A 25,829-nucleotide genomic window follows, 5' to 3' on the forward strand; every position below is an offset into this window, starting at 1 on the left:
GTGGGAGGCAGACTATATGTTCATCATTTTAAAAGACAAACCTGTTTGTCATTGAAGCAAGTTGTTTTTTTTTTTGACTTGTTGGCTTGTGAAAAAAAATACATTTAAAAGGAGCTTAAAGGCTATAGAGAAAGAAGAGAAAACATGCAGATGTTGTTGAAAATTTTCAATAAATATTTAGTTTGGCCCACGACTTAGTCCAAGTTTTTTAATTTTGGCCCTCTGTGAATTTGAGTTTGACACCCCTGCTCTAACTCATATTTCTTCCTTCTTTTTCAGCCTCTTCTCTTTCCTTTTCAGCTTCCACTGCCTCATATTGTTGTCTCTGCAACTCAAAATTGCATTTCTCTCTTTCCTCTACCATCCTCCGTTTTTCTCTTTCTTCTTCCACCCTCAATTTCTCCAATTCCAATTGCAATTCACAAGATCTATCCTATGGAAAATCTTCCTCAACAAATTTTCCCTCATCTGTATAATATTTCACTATAATCCTCTGTATTTGTATTTTCCTCATCCAATGCTTAAATTTAATGCGTTAGAAATAACCATCAGTTCCTCTTTTCTCTTGCTCTTCAGCTCTGCAGGTGATGGTTCTGAGAAAAACTTATCAACATCCATTGCTGCTATTTTTCCACTCAACCTTTAAATTAGCTTGAATTAAATGTAACTGTCAGTCTTTTTCAATTTCCTCCTTCTTTCAGCTTCCACTAACTCATATTTCCTCCATCTTAACATAAAATGTTGAGGCCAGAGGACCTCAAAACCCAAGAGCAATGGATATTCACCAATACAAATGATTACTTAAACAAAAGTGCTTTTAATTATCTTTAAACATGAAAATAGAATCAAACTTTAACTTATCTCTATTAACTTACTTAACCGAACCAAATCCCCCTCTAATTCTAAGCGTACATGTGTTTAATGTGTATAGGTTCAGAAAAGTTCTTTGGTTCACTGGTTGCAGGCAATTCTTATACTGTGCACAGAAATTAGCATGTTTAAAGTTCACCAGGCTTTGGTGTTCGAAAGGTAAATGGAAGATTCTTGTAGATTTTCAGAGAGAGCTGTGTTGTTCCAGAACATCCACAACTGATGACTTCCCTCAGTCACCTCAGTGTCTTACTGATGAAACTTGCCCCTCAGGGTTTTTCAGATAATAATCTCTTTCTTTCAGGTCTTCACAGAGTTCCTTTCTGTTTCACTTATTCCAAGTGAAACATTAGACAGCCAGTCCTCTCCTCTTGCATGAACCACAAGGGCTGTGACTCGGCCATCTTCCACACTGGAGCTTCTGTTTCAGTTCCAGCTGCTCTTGCTGGCTGAAACCCCATGCTCTCTCTCTCTCTCTCTCTCTCTCTCTCTCTCTCTCTCACACACACACACACACACACACACACACACACACACACACACACACACTGAGAAAGCCTGTTAGACTCGCTCTGCTTACAAGACCACATGACCTTCTCCAGCAAACAATATGAGCCAGCATTTTCCTTCATCTGTTGCTTTTAGGTTAACAAAACACATAAGTAACCTCACCTGAGAACTCTTCAAAGCTCCTACAAAAAGGTTGCTTTAAAGGCAATAGTCCCTTTATTCCACAACATCAGTCCAATTAACACCTACTTGTGAAGTCTCCATAGGCATTCTTCAACGTTTCTGTTCTCACTGTGGACATGGTCTCCTGTATTTTCAAATAAGATCTGTGTTAAAATGTGTGTTTGTAACCTACTCTAACCTTTCCCAATTTATCACCCAAAAATATTTCTATATACAAGTGGAGTAAAGGGAATTACAGTGGCATGAGAGAGGAAGTGGCCAAAGCAGATTGGAAAGAGGAATGAGTAAGGAAGACAGCAGAGCAGCGATGGATAGATAGAGTTTCTGTGAGAAATGGGGAAGGTGCAGGATAAACACTGACTAAAGAAGAGGAAATATTGACATGCAAAAATATCACAACTGTGGCTGACTGGAAACATACAATGAAGCCAAAATTACTGGGAATATTTTTAAACTTGCAAAATGCAACCAAGAAACTGATAAGATGAAGAATGAAAGTAGGATAGTAAATCATATCAAAAAGGATAGAAAAAGCTCCTGCAAGTAGAGAAAGAGTAAAGGAAAGGTTATTATTGATATTAGGACCACGAGAAAATGACGCCGGTGAAATAATAATTGGCAACAAGGAGTCGGCAGAGGAACTTAATTAGTATTTTAAATCAGTCTTCACTGTGGAAGACACCTGTAGTTACTAGATGTTGAAGGGATTCATGGAAGGGAAGTGAGTGCAGTGACTATTCCAAGGGAGAAGATGCTCAGAAAGCTGAATGGTGTGAGGGTCGAGAAGTCTCCTGGACCAGATGGATTGCCCTGTCTGTAGTGGTCGAGATTGTAGAGGCATTGGTAATGATGTGTCAGGAATCAATAGATTCTGGTATGATCTCAGAGGACCGGAATATTGCAAATATTTAAGACGGGAGGGAGGCAGTAGAAAGGAAATTATGGGCCGGTTAGCCTGATGCCAGTGGTTGGGAAGATGTTGGAGTCGGTTGTCAAGGATGAGGTGATGGAGTACTTGGAGATGCGTGACAGGATAGGTCAAAGCAGGGCAGCGTGGTTAGCGTAACACCTTTACAGCACCAGCGAGCGGGTCAGGAGTTCGAATCCTGTGATGTCTGTAAGGAGTTTGTACATTCTCCCCGTATCTGCGTGGGGTTTCCCTGGGGGCTCCGGTTTCCTCCCACTGTTCGAAACGTGCCGAGGGTTGTAGGTTAATTGGGTGTAAATTGGACGGCTTGGGGAATTGGCCTGTTCGAGTGTTGTATGTCTAATTTTTTTAAATTAAATTAATCTGACTCGACATTTTAACCAGACAAAATAGCATTTCTCTGAACACACAATGCATAGCATATAATAATTGCATATAATAATCACATATACATGTAAACATATAAGTTACAATAAATATATCTGAATATTTTGAGATGATTTCCTCAGTTGCAGGATTCTGTTCAATCTCACAGCCTGATGGAAGAAGCAATTTCCAAGCCTGGCTGTCCTGGTCTGTGCCACCCAATGAACCTACACCACCCCTCCCCACACCCCACCCCAGTACGTTTAGGAAGGTGGGAGGAAACCAGAGCCCCCGGGAAAATCCACGCAGACATAGGCAGTATGGAACTCAATCCCCGGTCCCGATCGCTGGTGCTGTCACGGCGTTGCCCAGGTAACAAGTCCTGCCACATCTTTATTCGGGCGCCAGCCTGTTTTTTGGTCGGACCTGAAGAAGGACCAAGGACCAGAATGTTGATCACCCTTGACATCTGATGGACGCTGCGTGACCTGCAGAGTTTCATTGCATTTCGCACTGGATCCCGGCATCTGCAGATGTTCATTCAGCTGCTCAACTGTGAAGTCTCTTCCAGGGATGACCACTATGAAGAAGTTTGCCTCCTCTCTTTGAAAAGTCTCTCTCATCACTCGCTCTGTGTTATCGCTGGTGCCCCCGTACACCTGATGGACCCCGTCCGGGAACATTGGTAACCCATGTACGATACATTCTGTGAAATTGGGCGTTTCTGCAATGTTGTACAAACACCAAATTCTTCTTTGACTTGGCTTCACGGACGAAGATTTATGGAGGGGTAATGTCCACGTCTGCTGCAGGCTCGATTGTGGCTGACAAGTCCGATGCGGGACAGGCAGACACGGTTGCAGCGGTTGCAAGGGAAAATTGGTTGGTTGGGGTTGGGTGTTGGGTTTTTCCTCCTTTGTCTTTTGTCAGTGAGGTGGGCTCTGCGGTCTTCTTCAAAGGAGGTTGCTGCCTGCCAAACTGAGGCGCCAAGATGCACGGTTTGAGGCGATATCAGCCCACTGGCGGTGGTCAATGTGGCAGGCACCAAGAGATTTCTTTAGGCAGTCCTTTGGTGCACCTCTGTCACGGTGGCCAGTGGAGATCTCGCCATATAACACGATCTTGGGAAGGCGATGGTCCTCCATTCTGGAGACATGACCTACCCAGTGCAGTTGGATCTTCAGCAGTGTAGATTCGATGCTGTCGGCCTCTGCCATTTCGAGTACTTCGATGTTAGGGATGAAGTCGCTCCAATGAATGTGGAGGATGGAGCGGAGACAATGCTGGTGGAAGCGTTCTAGGAGCTGTAGGTGATGCCAGTAGAGGACCCATGATTCAGAGCTGAACAGGAGTGTGGGTATGACAACGGCTCTGTATACGCTAATTTTTGTGAGGTTTTTCAGTTGGTTGTTTTTCCAGACTCTTTTGTGTAGTCTTCCAAAGGCACTATTTGCCTTGGCGAGTCTGTTGTCTATCTCATTGTCGATCCTTGCTTCCGATGAAATGGTGCAGCCGAGATAGGTAAACTGGTTGGCCGTTTTGAGTTTTGTGTGCCCGATGGAGATGTGGGGGGGCTGGTAGTCATGGTGGGGAACTGGCTGATGGAGGACCTCAGTTTTCTTCAGGCTGACTTCCAGGCCAAACATTTTGGCAGTTTCCGCAAAACAGGACGTCAAGCGCTGAAGAGCTGGCTCTGAATGGGCAACTAAAGCGGCATCGTCTGCAAAGAGTAGTTCACGGACAAGTTGCTCTTGTGTCTTGGTGTGAGCTTGCAGGCACCTCAGATTGAAGAGACTGCCAGCCGTGTGGTACCGGATGTAAACAGCGTCTTCATTGTTGAGGTCTTTCATGGCTTGTTTCAGCATCATGCTGAAGAAGATTGAAAAGAGGGTTGGTGCGATAACGCAGCCTTGCTTCACGCCATTGTTAATGGAGAAGGGTTCAGAGAGCTCATTGCTGTATCTGACCCGAGCTTGTTGGTTTTCGTGCAGTTGGATAACCATGTTGAGGAACTTTGGGGGGCATCCGAGGAGCTCTAGTATTTGCCAAAGCCCTTTCCTGCTCACGGTGTCACCATATTATATACTTAGCAAAGGCATATGGGATACAGCAGTATACCTGTAAACTTTTTATTTGTATGTAGTGATCAGTGTGGGGTGAGTGCAGGACAGTGGGATGGTGTGGGAACTGTGTGGGGACTGACACGGGGCTGTGGGCAGAAAGCGGGGATGTGGAATCTGTGTGAAGACTGATACGGGGCTGTGGTCAGAGAGTGGGGTAGTGGGATTAATTGGAGAAACACATTCTATTCTGTCTCACTGCTCTCCAAGTAGACACCAAATTGGAGTTCTCCAATTTCCATTCACCCCCTCCTCTGGACTCTGCATTTTCCTATCCTCCTGTCTCCTTTTCTCATCTCCCCACACACTTCCCTTCCTTCTCCTATAATTTCTCAACTCTCTGCCCTCTCTCTTCTCACTCCACCTGTATCTATTTATTACCTCTTGCCTGTGATCTCGCTCCTTCCTCAGACTCAGGGCCGAAACGTTGGTTGGACGTTCCTTTATTGCATCGTAAATATTCCTCATTCTGCTGACATGACATTAACCCTCAGGGAACCATGTTTTTTTTCCAGGAAGATCTGTTATAATTTCAGGTTCTAATTTCACTTTTTAAAATTCTCTGCTTTTCGCCCATCAGACAGAGTCTGCGATCCGGCTTCAATGGCGACCTCCCGACTCCCATGCTGCACCGCGCGTCAGCATTCGCCCCTTCGCTCGGCGCCCTTGCATCGCGCATGTGCGGTTTCCCCGCAGCGCATGCCGGGCTAGGACGATGGCGGCTTCGTGGACGGGCGAACGATGCCGGTGAAGTGAAGGGTCCGCGACCGTCCCGGGACGGCGGTCGCCACCCACCCCCTTCCCCGGTTCTCCAGTCCCACCCGGAGGGCCGGAGCGTCGGCCGGGCGGTGAAAGGGGGGCCTTGAGGGTGTCTGGGGAAGGAGTCGCCCCCGTCCACCATGGACCTGTTTCACTGCTCCGACTGCACCAAAAGCTTCCATCGATCCGGTGACCTGCTTCTGCACCAGCGGGTCCACACTGGGGAGAGGCCCCTCACCTGCTCCCACTGTGGCAAATGCTTCATCGACTCCTCCATTCTGCTGAGGCACTAGTGGGTCCACACCAGGGAGAGGACCTTCACCTGTTCCGAGTGCGGCAAGGGCTTCAAACGATCCAGTGTCCTGCTGAAGCATCAGTGGGTCCACACCAGAGAGAGGCACTTCACCTGCTCCAACTGTTGCAAACACTTCAAACAATCCAGTGACCTGCTGATCCACCAGCGGATCCACACCGGCGAGAGGCCCTTCACCTGCTCCCACTGCGGCAAGGGCTTCATTACCTCCTCCGGCCTGCTGAGGCACCAGCGGGTCCACACTGGTGAGAAGCCTTTCACCTGTTGCCACTGCGGTAAGGGCTTCACCCAGTCCACTCAACTGCTGATCCACCGACAGATCCACACTGGGGAGAGGCCCTTCACCTGCTCGCACTGCGGCAAGGGATTCAGAGCTTCCTTCAACCTGCTGAGGCACCAGCGTGTCCACACCGGGAAGCAGCCGTTCACCTCCTCTGACTCACTCATCCAATCTCTGGAGGCATCAGCATTAAGTACTTTGTGTATGAAATCAGGAAATGTTTCAGTTGCTGAAACAACAGACGGTAGCGGGAATTCGGATTCTGCAGCTGATGCTCACTGATTTTAATAGCCTCCTAAGTGGGTGAGAATTCGATATTCTGGATCTGTTGTAATTATTTGTAATCTTCTGCATCTAAAGCCAAGAAGGCTTCTGTAATATTTCGATGCAGCCATGTGCAGTATTTAAAATGAAATGTTGGAATATTCTTTTTTTGAAAATTTTATTTAATAATTAGCAAAATACAAAGTAACAAACAAATATAAAAAGTACAAAAAAACTACAAGAAAGAAAAAAAACTAAACTACAACCCCTCCCCCTTACTAAACTTTTTAAAAATAAAAGAAACCCTCAACCCACCCTTCTGACTCGGAGCCTTATAAAATGGTATTAAATATTTTCTGTTTGGTGTGCCAACTCTACAACATTTACTTAAATTCTATAGACATATGCTTTAAATACAAACATGACTGCAGTTCATTATGCCATCTTTGCAAACTCAATTGTACATCATTTTTCCATGTAACAGCTATACATTTTCACAATATTGCTAACCCTAATCTTCAAAAAGCTGAATACGGTTTAATCATTTGTCTAAACACATCGGTGGGTCCAATTGCAAATCAATCTTGAACAAATCTTAAACAAAACTTTATAACTACCTCCCAAAAATATTTAACTTTCTTACATAACCAAACTGAATGTATAAAAGTACCTTTTTGCTCTCCTCATTTAAAACACAAATCTGTTAAACTAAATCCATATCTCTTCAATTTCTCAGGAGTTAAATATAATTTATTCAAAAAATTATAATTAACCATATGTATAATTATACATACTAACACTGTCCAGACACATTTTTGACCATTCCTCCCTTGTCAAATCAATATCTAAATCATCTTCCCATTTCTCTTTAACCTTATTCATATCTACTTTCACCATTTTGTCCTGTAACAACCTATGCATATCTGAAATAAAACCTTTTTCAACTTTATCCACAAGGAGATAAGGCTGACGTAGATAAAGCAGTGAAGGCAGCAAAAGATGCATTTAAATTTGTAGCACCATGGCGATCAATGGATGCCTCAGAAAGAGGGTTCCTTTTAAACCGTCTTGCTGACCTCCTCGAGCTTGATAGAGCATATTTAGCAGTAAGTGCTAAGGAACTTGTAATTTTGTTGGCCCTTTCTGTTTTTTGTTTTTCTTTCTGATAATATTTTTCAAAAGCATTGTCAAAATTATTATTATTAATGCTCGAATCTCCAAGGTGTATCAGTGGCCTAATATGAGGTAAATAACATGTCATTCATGTGCCATGCAACAATTTTTCAAGCACAATAAGGGAATAATCACTTTCTGAAGTTTTATTGAAATGTTCTGCTTTTAAATCACCTTTATTGATGCGAATGTATACTACTGTGCTTACTTAGCCCACAGTACAGACCCTGCAACAAGAATGCTTTATTTTCCATTTCTCTCCATTTCAACTCAGCGAGCGGGAGGTTTGAGCTAGTGGAGTTCTAGTGAACTGGTGCGGACTTGAAAGGCCAACGAGGCCTGTTTCCGCTCTGTAAATGGTTATATGGTAATCTGATCTATCTCTATTTTTGCCCATCTTGGGGGTTGTTCAATATTAAATAACCTATTAATAAACTTCAATTGTGCTGCTCATAATAATTCTGAAAACAAAGTAAACTGTAAACTACCTAACTCATAGCACCAAGATGCTTTTTCAGCATCCAGGGATACTATCATTGGTTGATTAAGTTGCTGTTTTGCAGCATTAATTAATGAAATTAATTTAACTATATTATATGCTGAATATCTACCTCTAACAAAACCTACTTGATCTATATCTACCAATTTTGACAAATAATTTGCTAATCTATGAGCTAATACTTTAGCCACATTTTTGAAGTCGCCATTTAATAATGATATGAAGCCACTTTTAAAGGTTCTCTATCTTTTTTTAGGTATAACAGTAATCAATGCTCTTGAAAAAGATTCTGGAACTATACCAGTTTCAGTTGCTCGTTTCAATACATCCTTATATAACGGAAATAACAAATCATTAAATTCTTTATAAAAATCCATCCTCTCCAGGAGACTTCCCATAAGGCATCGATTTCAAGGCTTCTTTCAGCTCTAAATCAGTGAATGAAGCATCTAAATCTTTCACATCGAACTTATTCAATAATGGCAAATCCAATCTGGATAAGAAAGAATCAATTTGATCCATTTCTAAATCACCCTCTGATGTACATAAATTTTTATAAAAAATTTTAAAATTCCCCATTTATATCCTTTTGATTTTGGTAATCTCATAATTTTTCCTAATAGCATTAATTGTTCTTGATAGTTGCTCAGTTTTAAGTTGCCACGCTCAAACCTCATGAGCTCTGTAATGATTATAATATTTGGGGATTTTCGTAGGTACACACATTTTAAAACAGATCTTATTTGAAAGACTGAAGAAATATTGAAGATCTCTGGAGAATGTTTTGCAGCTTTCACAAGTAGGTGTTAATTGAACTGGTGTCATAAAATGAATGACCATTGTTTGGAACAAGAGCCAGGATAGTTACAAGTTTCTGCAGGGTGCTTACAGGAAGGTCACTCCTGGGTTTTGTTTATCTAACAACAGTTGAGCAGAAGAAAGAACTCCAGTTGTTTACTGAAGAAGGTGGGGGAATTTGCAAGTGAGTCACATGGGGCTTTCTGGAAGCCAATTGGAGAGAGAGGGAGGGAGAGAAGCCCTCTCTGCTTGTGAGCGTGTGACACTGAAAAGCAGTTGAACAGTGCAAGCCAGGAAGAGCTGGTTGAAATTGATGGAAGGTTCCAGAGCAGTGGATGGCTGGAAGTGCTATCTGTCTGATGTTTCTCTTGGATGTAGAGAAATGGAAATCTGTGGAAGCTACCATCTGGAAAACCCTGATGGGGCTGTAATGGAAGACTCTAACCTGTTTTTTTTAATTTGCTGCTCTTGGTATTGCAAGGCTGAGAACCTGCTTGTGTTTTAGAATCAGCAGACATAAGCTAAATTCCACCGAGGGGCCAGAGATGCTATTATCTGAAGAAAGGACATCTGTGTACCGAGAACATTTAATCTTCTTGCTTGTTTTGGTCACAGACTGTCAGAGGCCTCGCCTTGATGCAAAATAAACCATTGTACGCTTGGGTAAGCAGTTTTTGGGTAATATAAGCCATGGTCCCGCTGCTGAAGTGAGAGACTCTCCAAGAGGTGGCAACATCTCTCAGCAAGAAGAAGAACTTCTGGAGTCCAGCCCACGTCCCTGTCAGGGGAGGTGGAGAAGCTGCTACCGGCGCCCTGACAACCTACTACAAGTGTGCAGTCGTTGCCTCGCTTCGGCAGTTGGGACCATTCCAAGCGTTGATAAGTATAGTTTGGAAGGGCTTGCATATTGTAGTGAGAAATCAGCTTTTGAATTTGTAATAAACATTTGTATAAACTGAAGTGCTCTCGGTGTGCATGTCTATTTTCTTTCGGTAGCTCAAACACTGAGATCAATCTAAAACGAACAAAATGAGAGGTATAAGTTTACCCAAGACAATTGGCGCTGCGAGCAGGATTGGTCTCAAGATGTTTCGCCGAAAGGAGGTGAGCCCTGAGCAGTTCTTGATTCCAGGATGGACTTCCAAAGACGATGGGTTTGGCATGTTGGCCAATACCCTGTCTTTGTTGGGACCACCCATTAGTTGGGATGAGAAGTTAGACCCATCAAGCGCACCTCTTGGAGAGCGGGTTGCCACTCTCCTTCGAGAGAGAAAATTTCCTGATAAAAAGGGGACGCTGATGGATGGCTTTTGGTTGCTGGCCACAGCCTTACGCCACTCCGTTCAGCGTGAAGTACAGTCAGTTCAAAGAGAAGTAGAATCTCAGCGCAAGAGAAAGCAATTAGAGGAGGAGCTAGAAGCCATGCGACAACGCTGTTCCATAATGAGCGAAATTGTTCGCACCAGTCAGGACAGAGCCGAAGAATGGGAAGATAAGCATGTCCAAACAATCTGCCGTAATATTAAACACCGGCAGCAGCTCTGTGCAGATAAGGAAAGGCAAGGAGTAGAACCTGATCCATATCGTATTCATGCCATGATAAGGAATGGTGATGATCCTGATGTAATTGAGGATTGGGATGGGAATATCTGGAATGACAATGGTAATGATGCAGATACTCCTCAGCATGTGCCTAACATACTATCCTCTCCACCACCTGCTGTTCACGCCCACCCCATAAGGCAGCAGACTTCCCAAACAGACGGAAGGGGGGGATTATGTAAGGGTAGAGATGGAAGAGATAGATACCCCGGTCTCCCAAGTGGATCCAGGGGAAAATACCTAAACCCCTGCTTATGCTCTATGGCCTACTCCCTCTATGGGATGGCCTCGGCCTCCTCCCCTAGACTGGGTGGAGGGCCCTGTGGGCCAAAGTGGGAACAGGGGTCGGAAGCCGTCAATGATGTGTGATTTCTCTGTAAAAGAGCTGGCTGGCATTGGAGATCGATTTAGGCAAAAGGCAGGAGAAACTCTGGCAGCCTGGCTCCTGCATGTCTGGGAACAAGGAGGGGGTAATGTATTTTTAACCCCTGAGGAATTGTTGGGATTAGGAACATTGTCTACTGATATCAGGGTCACTGCTGCGGGGTAGAGGGAGAGAGATGGATTACTTACTACTCTAGGGGATGCCCTGCTACGAGTATACCCATCACCAGTAGATTGGGATTTACATTTGCAGAACAATTGGGGAACCCCAGAGGAGGGCATAGCAGTAATTCGTCAACAGGCCCTGGCCTCTGCCTTGTATGCAGGGCATTTGAGGCTGTGGGTACACGGGGGGAGCCCTGATGAAGAGATATTCACGGCCGGAATGCATACCAGATTGGTTCGTTCCGCCCAACCCACCACACGGGGGCTGGTTCTGTCCGTAACTAGTCCACTAATTGGGCACCCTGTGTCTGAGGCGGTGCATGCCTTATCTGGGCTTCGAGAATTAGAATTGGGAGGTAAAATCCACTCACGTACAGCCCAGGTTACATCAGACAAGCAGGATGAAAAGAGAGGGTCTGCTGCTAATAACGGACCGACAACAAAGGACCTTTTTCTAACCTTGTTGAAGTTAGGCATACCTAAAAGTGATATTGATGGGAAACCTACTGCTGTCCTTTATGCCCTTTGTAAGAGAAAAGCAGGGGAACATCATCCCCAGCTGCTGAGTCCTCCTGGCCCAGCTGTGCCCTCTGCTCCCCCTGCTGCTTCTATCGAGCAGGCTTCTCCTGGTCCAGTTACCCGTGATGAGGTACAACAAATGGTTAACAAGGCTCTTATGGATAATAGTGGCATGTGGGCCTGGAAGCCCCCAAACCCTACTAAAGTATGAAGGTGTGGCCAGGGCTCCCGTGTCTACACCATAGAGATACAGCAGATACATGGGGACCCACGACCCTACATACCGATAACAATCCATTGTGGTGGGGGTAATGACCGCCAATATTTGTCCTTGGTCGATACGGTTGCGGAGCACTCGGTGATTCCGGGTAACCCCAACCTCTGGACTGGACCGACCTTTCGAATAGAGGGGTTGGGAGGAGCAGTCACCCTGGCAAAGGAAATAAAAGTCCATGCCACAGTGCGTGATAGCCCTTCCCCTGTCTGGTTACATGCCCTGGTGGCTGCTACTGACGAGTGTATCCTGGGTATTAATATGTTGGCCGGTACGGCCCTTAATACTAGCCAAGGGGGATTTGCATTTGGAATTTGGACTATTACAAAAAAACTAGTAGTGGGTCAGGCTAAGTGGGATCCTGTGATGGTGCCACCCCCCATGAAACCAGTGTGCATTCCACAATATCACCTCACTGGAGGGCAAGAAGAGATTAGTGCCACCATTGATGCTTTGCAAGAAGAAGGGGTAGTGAGGCCCGCAACATCGCCCTTTAATAGCCCTGTATGGCCGGTCCAGAAGCCGGACGGCTCCTGGAGAATGACAGTTGATTATCGCTTTTTGAACAAACATGCCCCACCACTGGCTTCAGCAGTTCCGGACATTGTTACCCTTATTGAAAACATTGCTACTGGGAACTCAGGAACATGGTATGCTGTCATTGATCTCGCTAACGCCTTCTTTAGTATTCTTATAGCTGAGGACTCACAGGATCAGTTCGCCTTTACCTGGAAGGGGCGCCAGTATACCTTCACCCACCTCCCTCAGGGCTATGTTCACTCTCCCACTATTTGTCACAGCCTAATTGCCCGTGATTTGGAGACGGTCCCAGTATCGCCTTCCCTCTCAATTCACCATTATATTGATGATGTGGCCTCCTGGAGCCTCTGGCAGAAACAAGAGGGCTGCTGAGTCCCGCTGGAATTCTGGTCACGTACCATACCCGAGGCTGCCACTCGTTATTCTGCTTTTGCACAACAGTTACTAGCCTGTTACTGGGCCCTGCTGGAGACTGAAAGAATGACAGGCGATGCAGATGTTCAATTACGACCTGCACTTCCAATAATGAATTGGGTCCTGGCTAATGATCGGGCGGGCTCAGCAGTCTTCTATTGTTAAATGGAAGTGGTATATTCAGAGTCGTGCGACCAGAGGGCCTTAAGGGTGGGCCGCATACACGAACAGGTGGCTGATCTTCCGTCTCGTCATGAGGACATTGAACCAGCCTTGCCCCCTCCTTTACCCCCTTCACCAGTTCAGTGGGGTAAACCATATGATTTGCTCACTCCAGCAGAACAAGAGGATGCCTGGTTTACTGATGGTAGCAGCTGGTGGGTGCAAGGAAAGCAAAAGTGGAAGGCAGTGGCTTACCATCCCAAGTCAGGAACTCACTTATCTGAGGAGGGGGATGGTGGATCCAGTCAGTATGCTGAGTTGAAGGCAGTCACTTTACCACTAGATCCCATGATCACCCTCTTCGCCTGTTTACTGATTCCTGGGCTATGGCTAATGGACTTGTGGTATGGATGCCTGATTGGCAAAAGAATGACTGGATGATACATGACTGCCCAGTGTGGGGCAAAGAGCTGTGGCAGCTGTTGTGGGATGCTTCCCATCACCGTGAGATAACTGTGTATCACGTTGATGCCCATACCAATATGGCGACTAACATGGCACAACATAATGCAGTTGCAGATCAGCTTGCTACCATCAGCTGTGCTGATACCGTCCCCCTGGCTTGATGGACACATGAACAGAATGGTAATTTGGGGGAGAAAGGATCAGCTATGTGGGCCCGTACACATGCTTTGCCCGTACATCAGGATGATGTCCGCATGGTCGTGCGTACATGCCCAGAATGTCAACTTGTGAAGTCCCGTGTCGTTCCTCCTGGTCCTCATGGCCGAATAAAACGGGGTGCTCACCCAGCTGCGGTTTGGAAAATTGATTACATAGGCCCTATGCAAGACTGTATGGGTAAACATTACGTCCTAGTAATGGTTGACACCTTTTCGGGCCTGATTTTTGCTTTTCCCACCAAGACGGCTGACCAAGCTAGCACTATCCAAGGACTAAATCATTTAGTTTCTCATTATGATGTACCAGAGGAGATTCAGTCTGATAATGGCTCGCACTTCTCCGGGAAGGCAATCTGTGATTGGGCAAATGACAACAGTATCTTATGGGTTCACCATATTCCTTATTACCCGCAGGCTGCTGGGTTAGTTGAACAAATGAACGGCTTACTGAAGGAACAAATTCGTTTGTTAACAACACTGGGGACCCTGAAGGGGTGGTGTCATGTGCTGCAGCAGGCAGTCGACAATTTGAATCATTGCCCTTTAAAAGGAGGTACACCTTTCCACCGACTTCTTCACACTTCTGAACTACAGCCTACTCCAGAGGGAAAACAATCATTGCCCCCCACTCCTGAACTAGAGAATGCCAGACAAAAGGTATGGGTGGCACCACCAGGTATTGGCCCTCCTGTAAATGGAGAAATAGTGACACCTGCCCAGGGTAACACTCAGTGGGTAGCTATTGAGGGACAGGATGATTTAGTCTGTTTAAACACTGAACGCTTACGGTATCGTGAGTGACATGTGTCAGGCTTCTTTGTTCTAGGTACTCCATTTTACGCTCCTGGTGATCTGGCTTAACAGCTGCTTTGGTGCCAACAATTGGATTTGTAATGACGAGGACGTTCCGAGGGAGTTGCCCGTGGGAGACACGGTCCGATGCATTACACCAAGGAAGTCCTCGGTCACCCGCCTCAAGTGCAGCTTATTGTTATTGTTCAGCATGTTTCAAAATCTGTTTGTGAGCTCCAGTGTCTGGGTATTGTGGCCAACAAGGATAGTTTGAGCCTTGGTTGGATTCCTTTTTCATGGTTAACTGGTACATTTGGGGGGTTGGGCCACACTATTCTCAGTTGGTTGCTCGCTTTATTGCTCGTTTTTGTGATTATTGTAGTTTTGATTTCTCTTTTACGCTCTTTTTGTACTCTTATGCTTGTCAAGTCTCATGTCTGACAGCCTGTGACCAAGGGGTGGAATGTAATGGAAGATTCTAACCTGTTTTTTTTAAATTTGCTGCTCTTGGTTTTGCAAGGCTGAGAACCTGCTTGTGTTTTAGAATCAACAGACATAAGCTAAATTCCACCGAGGGGCTAGAGATGCTGTTATCTGAAGAAAGGACATCTGTGGAGAGGAGTCACGTGATGGAGTAGTGGCCGGTTGGGGAACTCCAGCCCTCTCCGGAAAAGTTTAAAAAAAGCAGAGAAAACACAAAGGCACAAACACGAAAATTAAAATAAAGTGAAAGTAAAGGTGGGAAGGAAATGGCAGCGAAGAAAGAAAAGTCGAAAGCAACGGGAAGAAGAGAAGAAAAGACATCGGAAGAAGAAGGTGAAGGCCTTACCCGTCCGAGGAGGCCCACTGTGGAGAGAGAAGCCAGCTCCCTCAGGTCAGTCGAAGTCCCGAGCTCGGGACTACAAATACGGCTCGCGGACCCCAGCAAAAGTGCGCAACCGCGCATGCGCAATGCGCAAGACAAAAAAAAAACACTGACGGGAGGGGGGATCAGCTGAGGAGTCGATCTCCACAGCTGAACTTGGCAGCCACAACACAGCAGCAAGAGGAGAACATAGAAAACAACGAGAACAAGAAAGAAGAGAGTAAAAGGAAATTAAAGAAACAACAGATGACCAACCCAGAGGAAGAAGACGAGGAAGAACACAGAGAAATGGAAGAAGAAGGGAAGGGCAAGTACATAGATGTATTTTTTTTTAAAGAATACATGGAATCAATAAAAGAATGGCAATCACAAGAATTTAGTGAAATAAAAAGAAGAATAAAAAGTACAGAAGACAAAATGAATAGATTAGAGATGGTCATGTCAGATATAGAAAAAAGAGTGGACAAGGTGGAAGAACAAGAAACAGCCATAGAAATGGAAGTAGATGACTTAAAAAGGAAATTAGAAGAATCTGATAAAAAAGTTAAAGAGACACAAGAGCTGTTTGCTCAGAAGATAGATATAATGGAAAATTATAATAGAAGAAATAATATAAAGATAGTGGGCCTTAAGGAAGATGAAGAAGGCAAGAATATGAGAGAATTTATAAAAGATTGGATCCCCATGGACCTAGGAAGACCAGAATTACAGGAAGAAATGTAAATAGAAAGGGCACATAGAACATTAGCCCCTAAACCACAACCACAACAAAAACCAAGATCCATTTTAGTAAAATTCCTAAGATATACAACAAGAGAAAATATATTGGAGAAAGCAATGAAGAAAATAAGAGAAGACAAAAAGCCACTGGAATACAAAGGTCAAAAACAAAATTTCTATCCAGATATAAGTTTTGAACTCCTGAAGAAGAGGAAGGAGTTTAATACAGCAAAGGCGATCCTATGGAAAAAAGGATATAAATTTATGCTAAAGTACCCAGCGGTACTTAAAATAGTTATTCCAGGGCAGCAAAACAGACTATTCTCAGATCCGGAGGAAGCACGAAAATTTGCAGAACAACTACAAAACAGACAGAGAGATGAAGACATGTAACGAGAGTAAAAATGACCACGAACTATATGTATGTGTGTATATGGGTATATATATATATATATATATATTAATACCTGCTGCTTTGCCACTTTTCAGTTGTTCGATTGCCTTATATGTCTCATCCTGGGTGAGGACCTCATCCAGCTCTAGCCTTAGGGGCTGTTGAGGGAGCTGGAGCAGGGCGGAATCTTGGACTGAGCGGTTGGCACTGTAAAGAGATTGGAAGTGTTCTGACCATCGGTTGAGGATGGAGATCTTGTCGCTGAGGAGGACTTTGCCGTCTGAGCTGCGCAGCGGGCTTTGGACTTGAGGTGAGGGGCCGTACACAGCCTTTAGAGCCTCATAGAAACCCCTGAAGTCGCCAATGTCCGCGCTGAGCTGGGTTCGTTTGGCGAGGCTAGTCCACCACTCATTTTGGATCTCCTGGAGTTTGCGCTGAAGATGGCTGCATGCGCGACTGAAGGCTTGTTTCTTCTCTGGACAGGACGGCTTTGTAAGGTGAGCCTGGTGGGCAGCTCGCTTCTTTGCCAGCAGCTCCTGGATTTCCTGGCTGTTTTCGTCGAACCAGTCCTTGTTTTTCCTGGAGGAGAAGCCCAGTACCTCTTCAGTGGATTGCAGTATGGTAGTCTTCAACTGATCCCAGAGGGTTTCAGGGGACGGGTCCGTGAGGCGGGTTGAATTGTCGAGCTTTGCTTTGAGGTTTTCCTGGAAGTTCCCGCTCGCTTCGTCTGACTGTAGGTTTCCAACATTGAACCTCTTTCTGGGGGCTTTACTGTTCCTGGGCTTTGGCTTGAAGTGAAGGTTGAGCTTGCAGCGAACCAGCCGATGGTCAGTGTGGCATTCCGCGCTGGGCATGACCCTGGTGTGGAGCACATCTCGTTTGTCACTTTCTCGCACCAGGATGTAGTCCAGGAGGTGCCAGTGTTTGGATCGGGGATGCATCCAGGTAGTCTTAAGGCTGTCCCTCTGCTGAAAAAGGGTGTTTGTAATGACAAGCCGTTGTTCTGCGCAGAGCTCCAGCAGGAGGCGCCCATTGTCGTTGCACTTGCCGACGCCATGCTTGCCCAGGATTCCTGGCCAGGTTTCTGAGTCTTTGCCGACGCGAGCGTTGAAGTCGCCAAGGATGACAACCTTGTCGGCTGTAGGGGTGCGTTGGATGAGGTTGCGCAGGTCAGTGTAGAACTTGTCCTTTTCTGCTGGTTCCGCCTGGAGGGTTGGAGCATAGACACTGATGAGGGTGATGCAACGCTTGTTTTGAAGGGGGAGTCGCATGGACATGATTCGGTCTGAGTGGCCTGTCGGAAGGTTTTCGAGTTTGGAGGCAATGAAGTTCTTGACCATGAAGCCTACACCAGATAGGCGTCGTTCATCCGAAGGCTTGCCAGACCAGTAGAGTGTGTAGCCCGCGCTGCGTTCTTGGAGGCTGCCTACATTTGCCAGGCGGACTTCACTGAGAGCGACTATGTCGATGTCAAGTCTGAGGAGTTCATGTGCAATGAGGGCAGACCGACGTTCAGGTCAGTGGCTGTCAGCCTTGTCTAGCATGGTTCTGATGTTCCAGCATGCTAGCTTGAGTTTGTGAGCATCTTTTGAGGGGGAGGACATTGAGGGGGAGGACGTGGAGGGGGAGGACGTGGACCTGTCCTCGGGCCTGCGCAAAGGAGCTTTTAGGTGGAGTGCAGTGCGCACAGTACTGGCCCCACCCTTTACACCCATGGTTCGTGTGCCGTGGCCAAGCAAGCTGGGATGTGGCAGCGAGGTCCTTGGGTCGTAGGTTTTATATCGGAGTGACCTTCTCCTATGCAGGTTTCTTACCCGGGCTGGAGGGGTCTGCCTCCCCTCCTAGGTCGGTCCATACTGCCCGGACCGGGGCCGAGGCCGCCGCAGCTCTCCCTGTGCCCGGACTGGGGCCACCGCCTCCAACACTCTGCCCGGATCGGGGCCGCCGCCGCCTACCCTTCGCCCGGAACGGGGCCGGGGCCGCCGCTGCTTTCCCTGTGCCCGGACTGGGGCCGCCGCCTCCTACTTTCTGCCCGGATCTGGGCCTCCGCCTGCCTCACTTGACTGAGGCCGGGGCCGCCGTCTCCCCCTTGCTCCTGCCCGGATCGGGGCCGCCCCAGAGGTCTGGAAGGCTGGCGGCAAAACTCTGCATGCCAAACTGCATGAGTTTTTCAAGCTTTGTTGGGACCAAGGAAAACTGCCTCAGGACCTTCGTGATGCCACCATCATCACCCTGTACAAAAACAAAGGCGAGAAATCAGACTGCTCAAACGACAGGGGAATCACGCTGCTCTCCATTGCAGGCAAAATCTTCGCTAGGATTCTACTAAATAGAATAGTACCTAGTGTCGCCGAGAATATTCTCCCAGAATCACAGTGCGGCTTTCGCGCAAACAGAGGAACTACTGACATGGTCTTTGCCCTCAGACAGCTCCAAGAAAAGTGCAGAGAACAAAACAAAGGACTCTACATCACCTTTGTTGACCTCACCAAAGCCTTCGACACCGTGAGCAGGAAAGGGCTTTGGCAAATACTAGAGCGCATCGGATGTCCCCCAAAGTTCCTCAACATGATTATCCAACTGCACGAAAACCAACAAGGTCGGGTCAGATACAGCAATGAGCTCTCTGAACCCTTCTCCATTAACAATGGCGTGAAGCAAGGCTGCGTTCTCGCACCAACCCTCTTTTCAATCTTCTTCAGCATGATGCTGAACCAAGCCATGAAAGACCTCAACAGTGAAGACGCTGTTTACATCTGGTACCGCACGGATGGCAGTCTCTTCAATCTGAGGCGCCTGCAAGCTCACACCAAGACACAAGAGAAACTTGTCCGTGAACTACTCTTTGCAGATGATGCCGCTTTAGTTGCCCATTCAGAGCCAGCTCTTCAGCGCTTGACGTCCTGTTTTGCGGAAACTGCCAAAATGTTTGGCCTGGAAGTCAGCCTGAAGAAAACTGAGGTCCTCCATCAGCCAGCTCCCCACCATGACTACCAGCAGCCCCCCCACATCTCCATCGGGCACACAAAACTCAAAACGGTCAACCAGTTTACCTATCTCGGCTGCACCATTTCATCAGATGCAAGGATCGACAATGAGATAGACAACAGACTCGCCAAGGCAAATAGTGCCTTTGGAAGACTACACAAAAGAGTCTGGAAAAACAACCAACTGAAAAACCTCACAATGATAAGCGTATACAGAGCCGTTGTCATACCCACACTCCTGTTCGGCTCCGAATCATGGGTCCTCTACCGGCATCACCTACGGCTCCTAGAACGCTTCCACCAGCGTTATCTCCACTCCATCCTCAACATCCATTGGAGCGCTTTCAGCCCTAACGTCGAAGTACTCGAGATGGCAGAGGTCGACAGCATCGAGTCCACGCTGCTGAAGATCCAGCTGCGCTGGGTGGGTCACGTCTCCAGAATGGAGGACCATCGCCTTCCCAAGATCGTGTTATATGGCGAGCTCTCCACTGGCCACTGTGACAGAGGTGCACCAAAGAAGAGGTGCACCAAAGGACTGCCTAAAGAAATCTCTTGGTGCCTGCCACATTGACCACCGCCAGTGGGCTGATATCGCCTCAAACCATGCATCTTGGCGCCTCACAGTTTGGCGGGCAGCAACCTCCTTTGAAGAAGACCGCAGAGCCCACCTCACTGACAAAAGGCAAAGGAGGAAAAACCCAACACCCAACCCCAACCAACCAATTTTCCCCTGCAGCCGCTGCAACCATGTCTGCCTGTCCCACATCGGACTTGTCAGCCACAAACGAGCCTGCAGCTGACGTGGACTTTTACCCCCTCCATAAATCTTCGTCCGCAAAGCCAAGCCAAAGATATATATATATATACACGTGTGTGTATGTATATTTAAAAGAAAATATGTAGAGTATAGATAAGATTTAATAAGGGAAAGTAAGGGAAGAGAGGAAGTAAGGAGGGAATTAAGAGAGTGACCTTTGTTATATATAAAGATTAAAATCTTTTCTGGGGGGGCTGGGTAGGGAAGAATTACGGTCACTACGAAATCAGTTGACGTTTGTGAGTGATTTAGCAAATCCAAATGGAGAGGGGAGATGCGGTTGCCCGACAAGGGACAAAGGGCAACTCAGGAAGGGGAGGGGATAATGGGGTTAAAGGATTTTTAGATAGGAGAGTAATGGAAATATTTTATGTTTTAGAAATGTTGTCTTATAATGTGCTTAAAAAAAGAAAACAGAAATGGATAAGAAGGAAAGGTGATGAAGAGGAAATGGAAAGGAAAGATAAACAATGTTGAATTATATGACTTTAAATATTAATGGAATAGATAACCAAATCAAAAGGAAGAAACTGTTAAATTTATTGAAAAAAAATTGATATAGCATTCATACAAGAGACACACTTAACCGAAGTGGAACACAAGAAATTAAAGAGAGATTGGATAGGACATGTAACAGCAGCATCATATAATTCAAAAGCTAGAGGAGTAGCTATATTAATCAGTAAAAATGTACCAATCAAAATGGAAGAGGAAATAATAGATCCAGCAGGGAGATATGTAATGATAAAATGCCAGATATATTTGGAGTTTTGGAATTTACTCAATGTATATTCACCTAATGAAGAAGAACAAATATTTATGCAAGATATCTGTTTGAAGATAGCAGATACGCAAGGGAACATACTAATAGGAGGTGATTTCAACCTTAATTTGGATTCAAACATGGATAAAACTGGAAAAAAAAATTAATAGAAAGAACAAAGTAACCAAATTTATAATTAAATCGATGCAAGAAATGCAACTTTTGGATATATGGAGGAAACAACACCCAAAGAAAAAGGAATATTCATATTATTCGGGCAGACATAAAACATACTCAAGAATAGACCTATTCCTGTTATCAGCTCACATGCAAGAGAGAGTTAGGAAAATGGAATATAAAGCTAGACTATTATCAGACCACTCACCCCTGTTATTGACAATAGAGTTAGAGGACATCCCACAAAGAATGTATAGATGGAGATTAAACTCCATGCTACTTAAAAGGCAGAATTTTAGAGAATTCATTGAACGACAAATTAAAATGTACTTTGAAATAAATACGGAATCAGTGAAAGATAAGTTTATACTATGGGACGCAATGAAAGCGTTCATCAGAGGGCAAATAATAAGTTATGTAACCAAGATGAAGAAGAACGACAACCAGGAAACAGAACAGTTGGAAAGGGAAATAGCAAATATAGAAAAAGAATTAGCAATGAAGGATGACACAACTAAAAGAAGAGAATTGGCAGATAAAAAAAATAAAATATGAAACACTACAAACATATAAGGTGGAAAAGAACATAATGAAGACAAAACAGAAATATTATGAACTAGGAGAAAAAACGCACAAAATTCTAGCGTGGCAGTTTAAGACAGAACAAACTAAGAGAATGGTATTGGCATTAAGGAAAAAAGACAAGCAAATCACATATAATCCAACGGAGATTAATGAAAACTTTAGAGAATTCTACGAACAACTATATCAAACTGAAAACGAAGGGAAAGAAGATAAAATAGATGAATTTTTAACTAAAACTGAACTACTGAAATTACAAACAGAGGAACAAAATAAATTAACAAAACCATTTGAAATAGAAGAAATACAGGAGATAATAAAAAAAACTACCGAACAATAAAACACCAGGAGAGGATGGATTCCCAATAGAATTCTATAAAACATTTAAAGATTTATTAATTCCTCCCCTTCTGGAAGTAATCAACCAGATTGATAAAACACAAAGCTTACCAGAGTCATGTAAAACAGCAATAATTACAGAAATACTAAAGACAGGGAAAGATCCACTTATACTAGTGTCATATAGACCAATATCTTTACTTAACACAGATTACAAGATAATAGCTAAACTATTAGCAAACAGATTAGCCAACTATGTACCAAAAATAGTAAATCTAGACCAAACTGGATTTATTAAAAAAAGACGAACAACAGACAATATCTGTAAATTTATTAACTTAATTCATGCAGTAGAAGGAAATAAAACTCCAACAGTAGCGGTTGCTTTAGACGCAGAGAAGGCCTTTGACAGAGTAGAATGGAATTATTTATTCAAAGTACTACAAAAATTCAGCTTACCGGAGAAATATATTAATTGGATTAAAGCATTATATAAGGGGCCATTGGCGAAAGTGACAGTAAACAGATATATATTTCAAAACAATTTAACTTAAGCAGATCAACAAGGCAGGGATGCCCACTATCTCCTTTATTGTTCGCATTAGCCATAGAACCACTAGCAGAACTGATAAGAACAGAAAATAAAACAAAAGGGATAAAAATAAAACACAAGGAATATAAAATCAGTCTATTTGCAGATGACATTATAATATACTTTTTTTTCTTTGGCTTGGCTTCGCGGACGAAGATTTATGGAGGGGGTAAAAGTCCACATCAGCTGCAGGCTCGTTTGTGGCTGACAAGTCCGATGCGGGACAGGCAGACACGGTTGCAGCGGCTGCAGGGGAAAATTGGTTGGTTGGGGTTGGGTGTTGGGTTTTTCCTCCTTTGCCTTTTGTCAGTGAGGTGGGCTCTGCGGTCTTCTTCAAAGGAGGTTGCTGCCCGCCAAACTGTGAGGCGCCAAGATGCACGGTTTGAGGCGATATCAGCCCACTGGCGGTGGTCAATGTGGCAGGCACCAAGAGATTTCTTTAGGCAGTCCTTGTACCTTTTCTTTGGTGCACCTCTGTCACGGTGGCCAGTGGAGAGCTCGCCATATAACACGATCTTGGGAAGGCGATGGTCCTCCATTCTGGAGACGTGACCCATCCAGCGCAGCTGGATCTTCAGCAGCGTGGACTCGATGCTGTCAACCTCTGCCATCTCGAGTACTTCGACGTTAGGGATGAAAGCGCTCCAATGGATGTTGAGGATGGAGCGGAGACAACGCTGGTGGAAGCGTTCTAGGAGCCGTAGGTGATGCCGGTAGAGGATACATGATTCGGAGCCGAACAGGAGTGTGGGTATGACAACGGCTCTGTATACGCTTATCTTTGTGAGGTTTTTCAGTTGGTTGTTTTTCCAGACTCTTTTGTGTAGTCTTCCAAAGGCGCTATTTGCCTTGGCGAGTCTGTTGTCTATCTCATTGTCGATCCTTGCATCTGATGAAATGGTGCAGCCGAGATAGGTAAACTGGTTGACTGTTTTGAGTTTTGTGTGCCCGATGGAGATGTGGGGGGGCTGGTAGTCATGGTGGGGAGCTGGCTGATGGAGGACCTCAGTTTTCTTCAGGCTGACTTCCAGGCCAAACATTTTGGCAGTTTCCGCAAAGCAGGACGTCAAGCGCTGAAGAGCTGGCTCTGAATGGGCAACTAAAGCGGCATCGTCTGCAAAGAGTAGTTCACAGACACGTTTCTCTTGTGTCTTGGTGTGAGCTTGCAGGCGCCTCAGATTGAAGAGACTGCCATCCGTGCGGTACCGGATGTAAACAGCGTCTTCATTGTTGGGGTCTTTCATGGCTTGGTTCAGCATCATGCTGAAGAAGATTGAAAAGAGGGTTGGTGCGAGAACACAGCCTTATATACTTTGTAGAACCAGAAATATCAATAAAAAAATTACATAGGAAATTGAAGGAATATGGAAAAGTGTCGGGGTACAAGATTAACGCAAATAAAAGTGAAGCAATGCCAATGAATAATGCGGATTTCTCAAAATTTGAGAAAGAATCACCATTCAGATGGCAAACGCAAGCAATGCGATATCTAGGTATACAAAGAAATAAAAACCTCAGCCATCTATATAAACTCAATTATTATCCACTAATCAAAAAATTACAGGACGACTTAGAGCATTGGAAAGACTTACCACTAACACTAATAGGAAGGATAAACTGTATTAAAATGAACATTTTCCCAAGGATACAATATTTATTTCAGACATTACCAATACGATTAACAGAGAAATTTTTCAAGGATTTAAAGAAAATAATAAGGAAATTTTTATGGAAAGTGGGGAAACTGAGGATAGCACTAGATAAATTAACAGAATGGTATAAACAAGGAGGCTTACAACTACCAAACTTTAAAAATTACTATAGAGCCGCACAATTAAGATACCTATCAGATTTTTATCAAACAAGGGAAAAGCCAGATTGGACTAGATTAGAACTAGATAAAATAGGGGAGAAGATACCTGAACATATATTATATAAATGGGATGAAAAATTGGTACTACGTAGAAATTCTCCAGTATTGCATCATCTGCTCAACATTTGGAAGAAGATTCATGTAGAAAGGAATAAAACAAATTACCAACCACCAAAACTAATACTGACGCAAAATCAGCTAATCCCTTTTACAATAGATAACCTTTCCTTTAGAGAATGGGATAAAAAAGGGATCAAAAGAATAGAGAATTGTTTTTCGGGAAATAAACTATTATCCTTTGAACAATTGAAGGATAAATATAATATAAGTAACAATACAAGGTTGGCATACTACCAACTGAAATCCCATTTGAAGGACAAATTGGGAAACAGTCTGAGGTTACCAGAAGGAAGTAATTTTGAATATGTGATTACAGTATCTGTAATAGTATCATTGTATCAATGATAATCAAAAAATTTATAACAAACATATATCTTAAACTACAAGAAAAGGAGAATGAGGAAACAAATGGTAAAACCAAACAAAAATGGGAACAAGATCTAAGCATAAAGATAAAGAATGAAACATAGGAGAAACTATGCTCCGGAACCAATAAATACAAGGTTACGTATGATACAATATAACTGGATACACAGGTTATACATTACACCTCAAAAGTTAAATAAATGGGACCCAACAGTATCAGACAGATGTTTTCGCTGTAAAAAGGAAACGGGAACAACAGTTCATGCAATCTGGACATGTGAGAAAATGAAAAAATTTTGGGAAGATCTAAACCAGATACTAAATAAAATCACAAAAAGCAATATACCAAAAAACCCAGAGATCTTCCTCCTAAGTAATATAAAAAACAAAGAATTTCGACTTGATTTGGATGGAGCACAAAAAAGATTTGTTATGATAGCCCTAGCTGTAGCAAAAAAATGTATTATGTCAACCTGGAAATTAGAAGATAATTTGAGAATACAACAATGGTATATAGAAATGAATAAATGTATTCCATTAGAAAAAATAACATACAATTTAAGAAATAACATTACAATATTTGAACAAATATGGGAGCCATACATGAAACACAATAGAGAAAACCTACCGTGG

The 25,829-nt window shown here is 44.3% G+C and overlaps 1 protein-coding gene across 1 annotated transcript in view; it reads left to right on the top strand.

Annotated features, from left to right (window-relative positions):
• Window positions 1–25,829, top strand: part of LOC138764599 (zinc finger protein 850-like) — a 139,233-nt gene that overhangs the window by 102,290 nt on the left and 11,114 nt on the right. Inside the window, 1 exon segment of the mRNA XM_069940720.1 lies at window positions 5,929–6,478. Within this exon segment, the coding sequence (XP_069796821.1) occupies window positions 5,929–6,478 (550 nt within the window).

Source organism: Narcine bancroftii, chromosome 5, assembly GCF_036971445.1.
Source record: "Narcine bancroftii isolate sNarBan1 chromosome 5, sNarBan1.hap1, whole genome shotgun sequence".
NCBI classification, from domain to species: Eukaryota; Metazoa; Chordata; class Chondrichthyes; order Torpediniformes; family Narcinidae; genus Narcine; species Narcine bancroftii.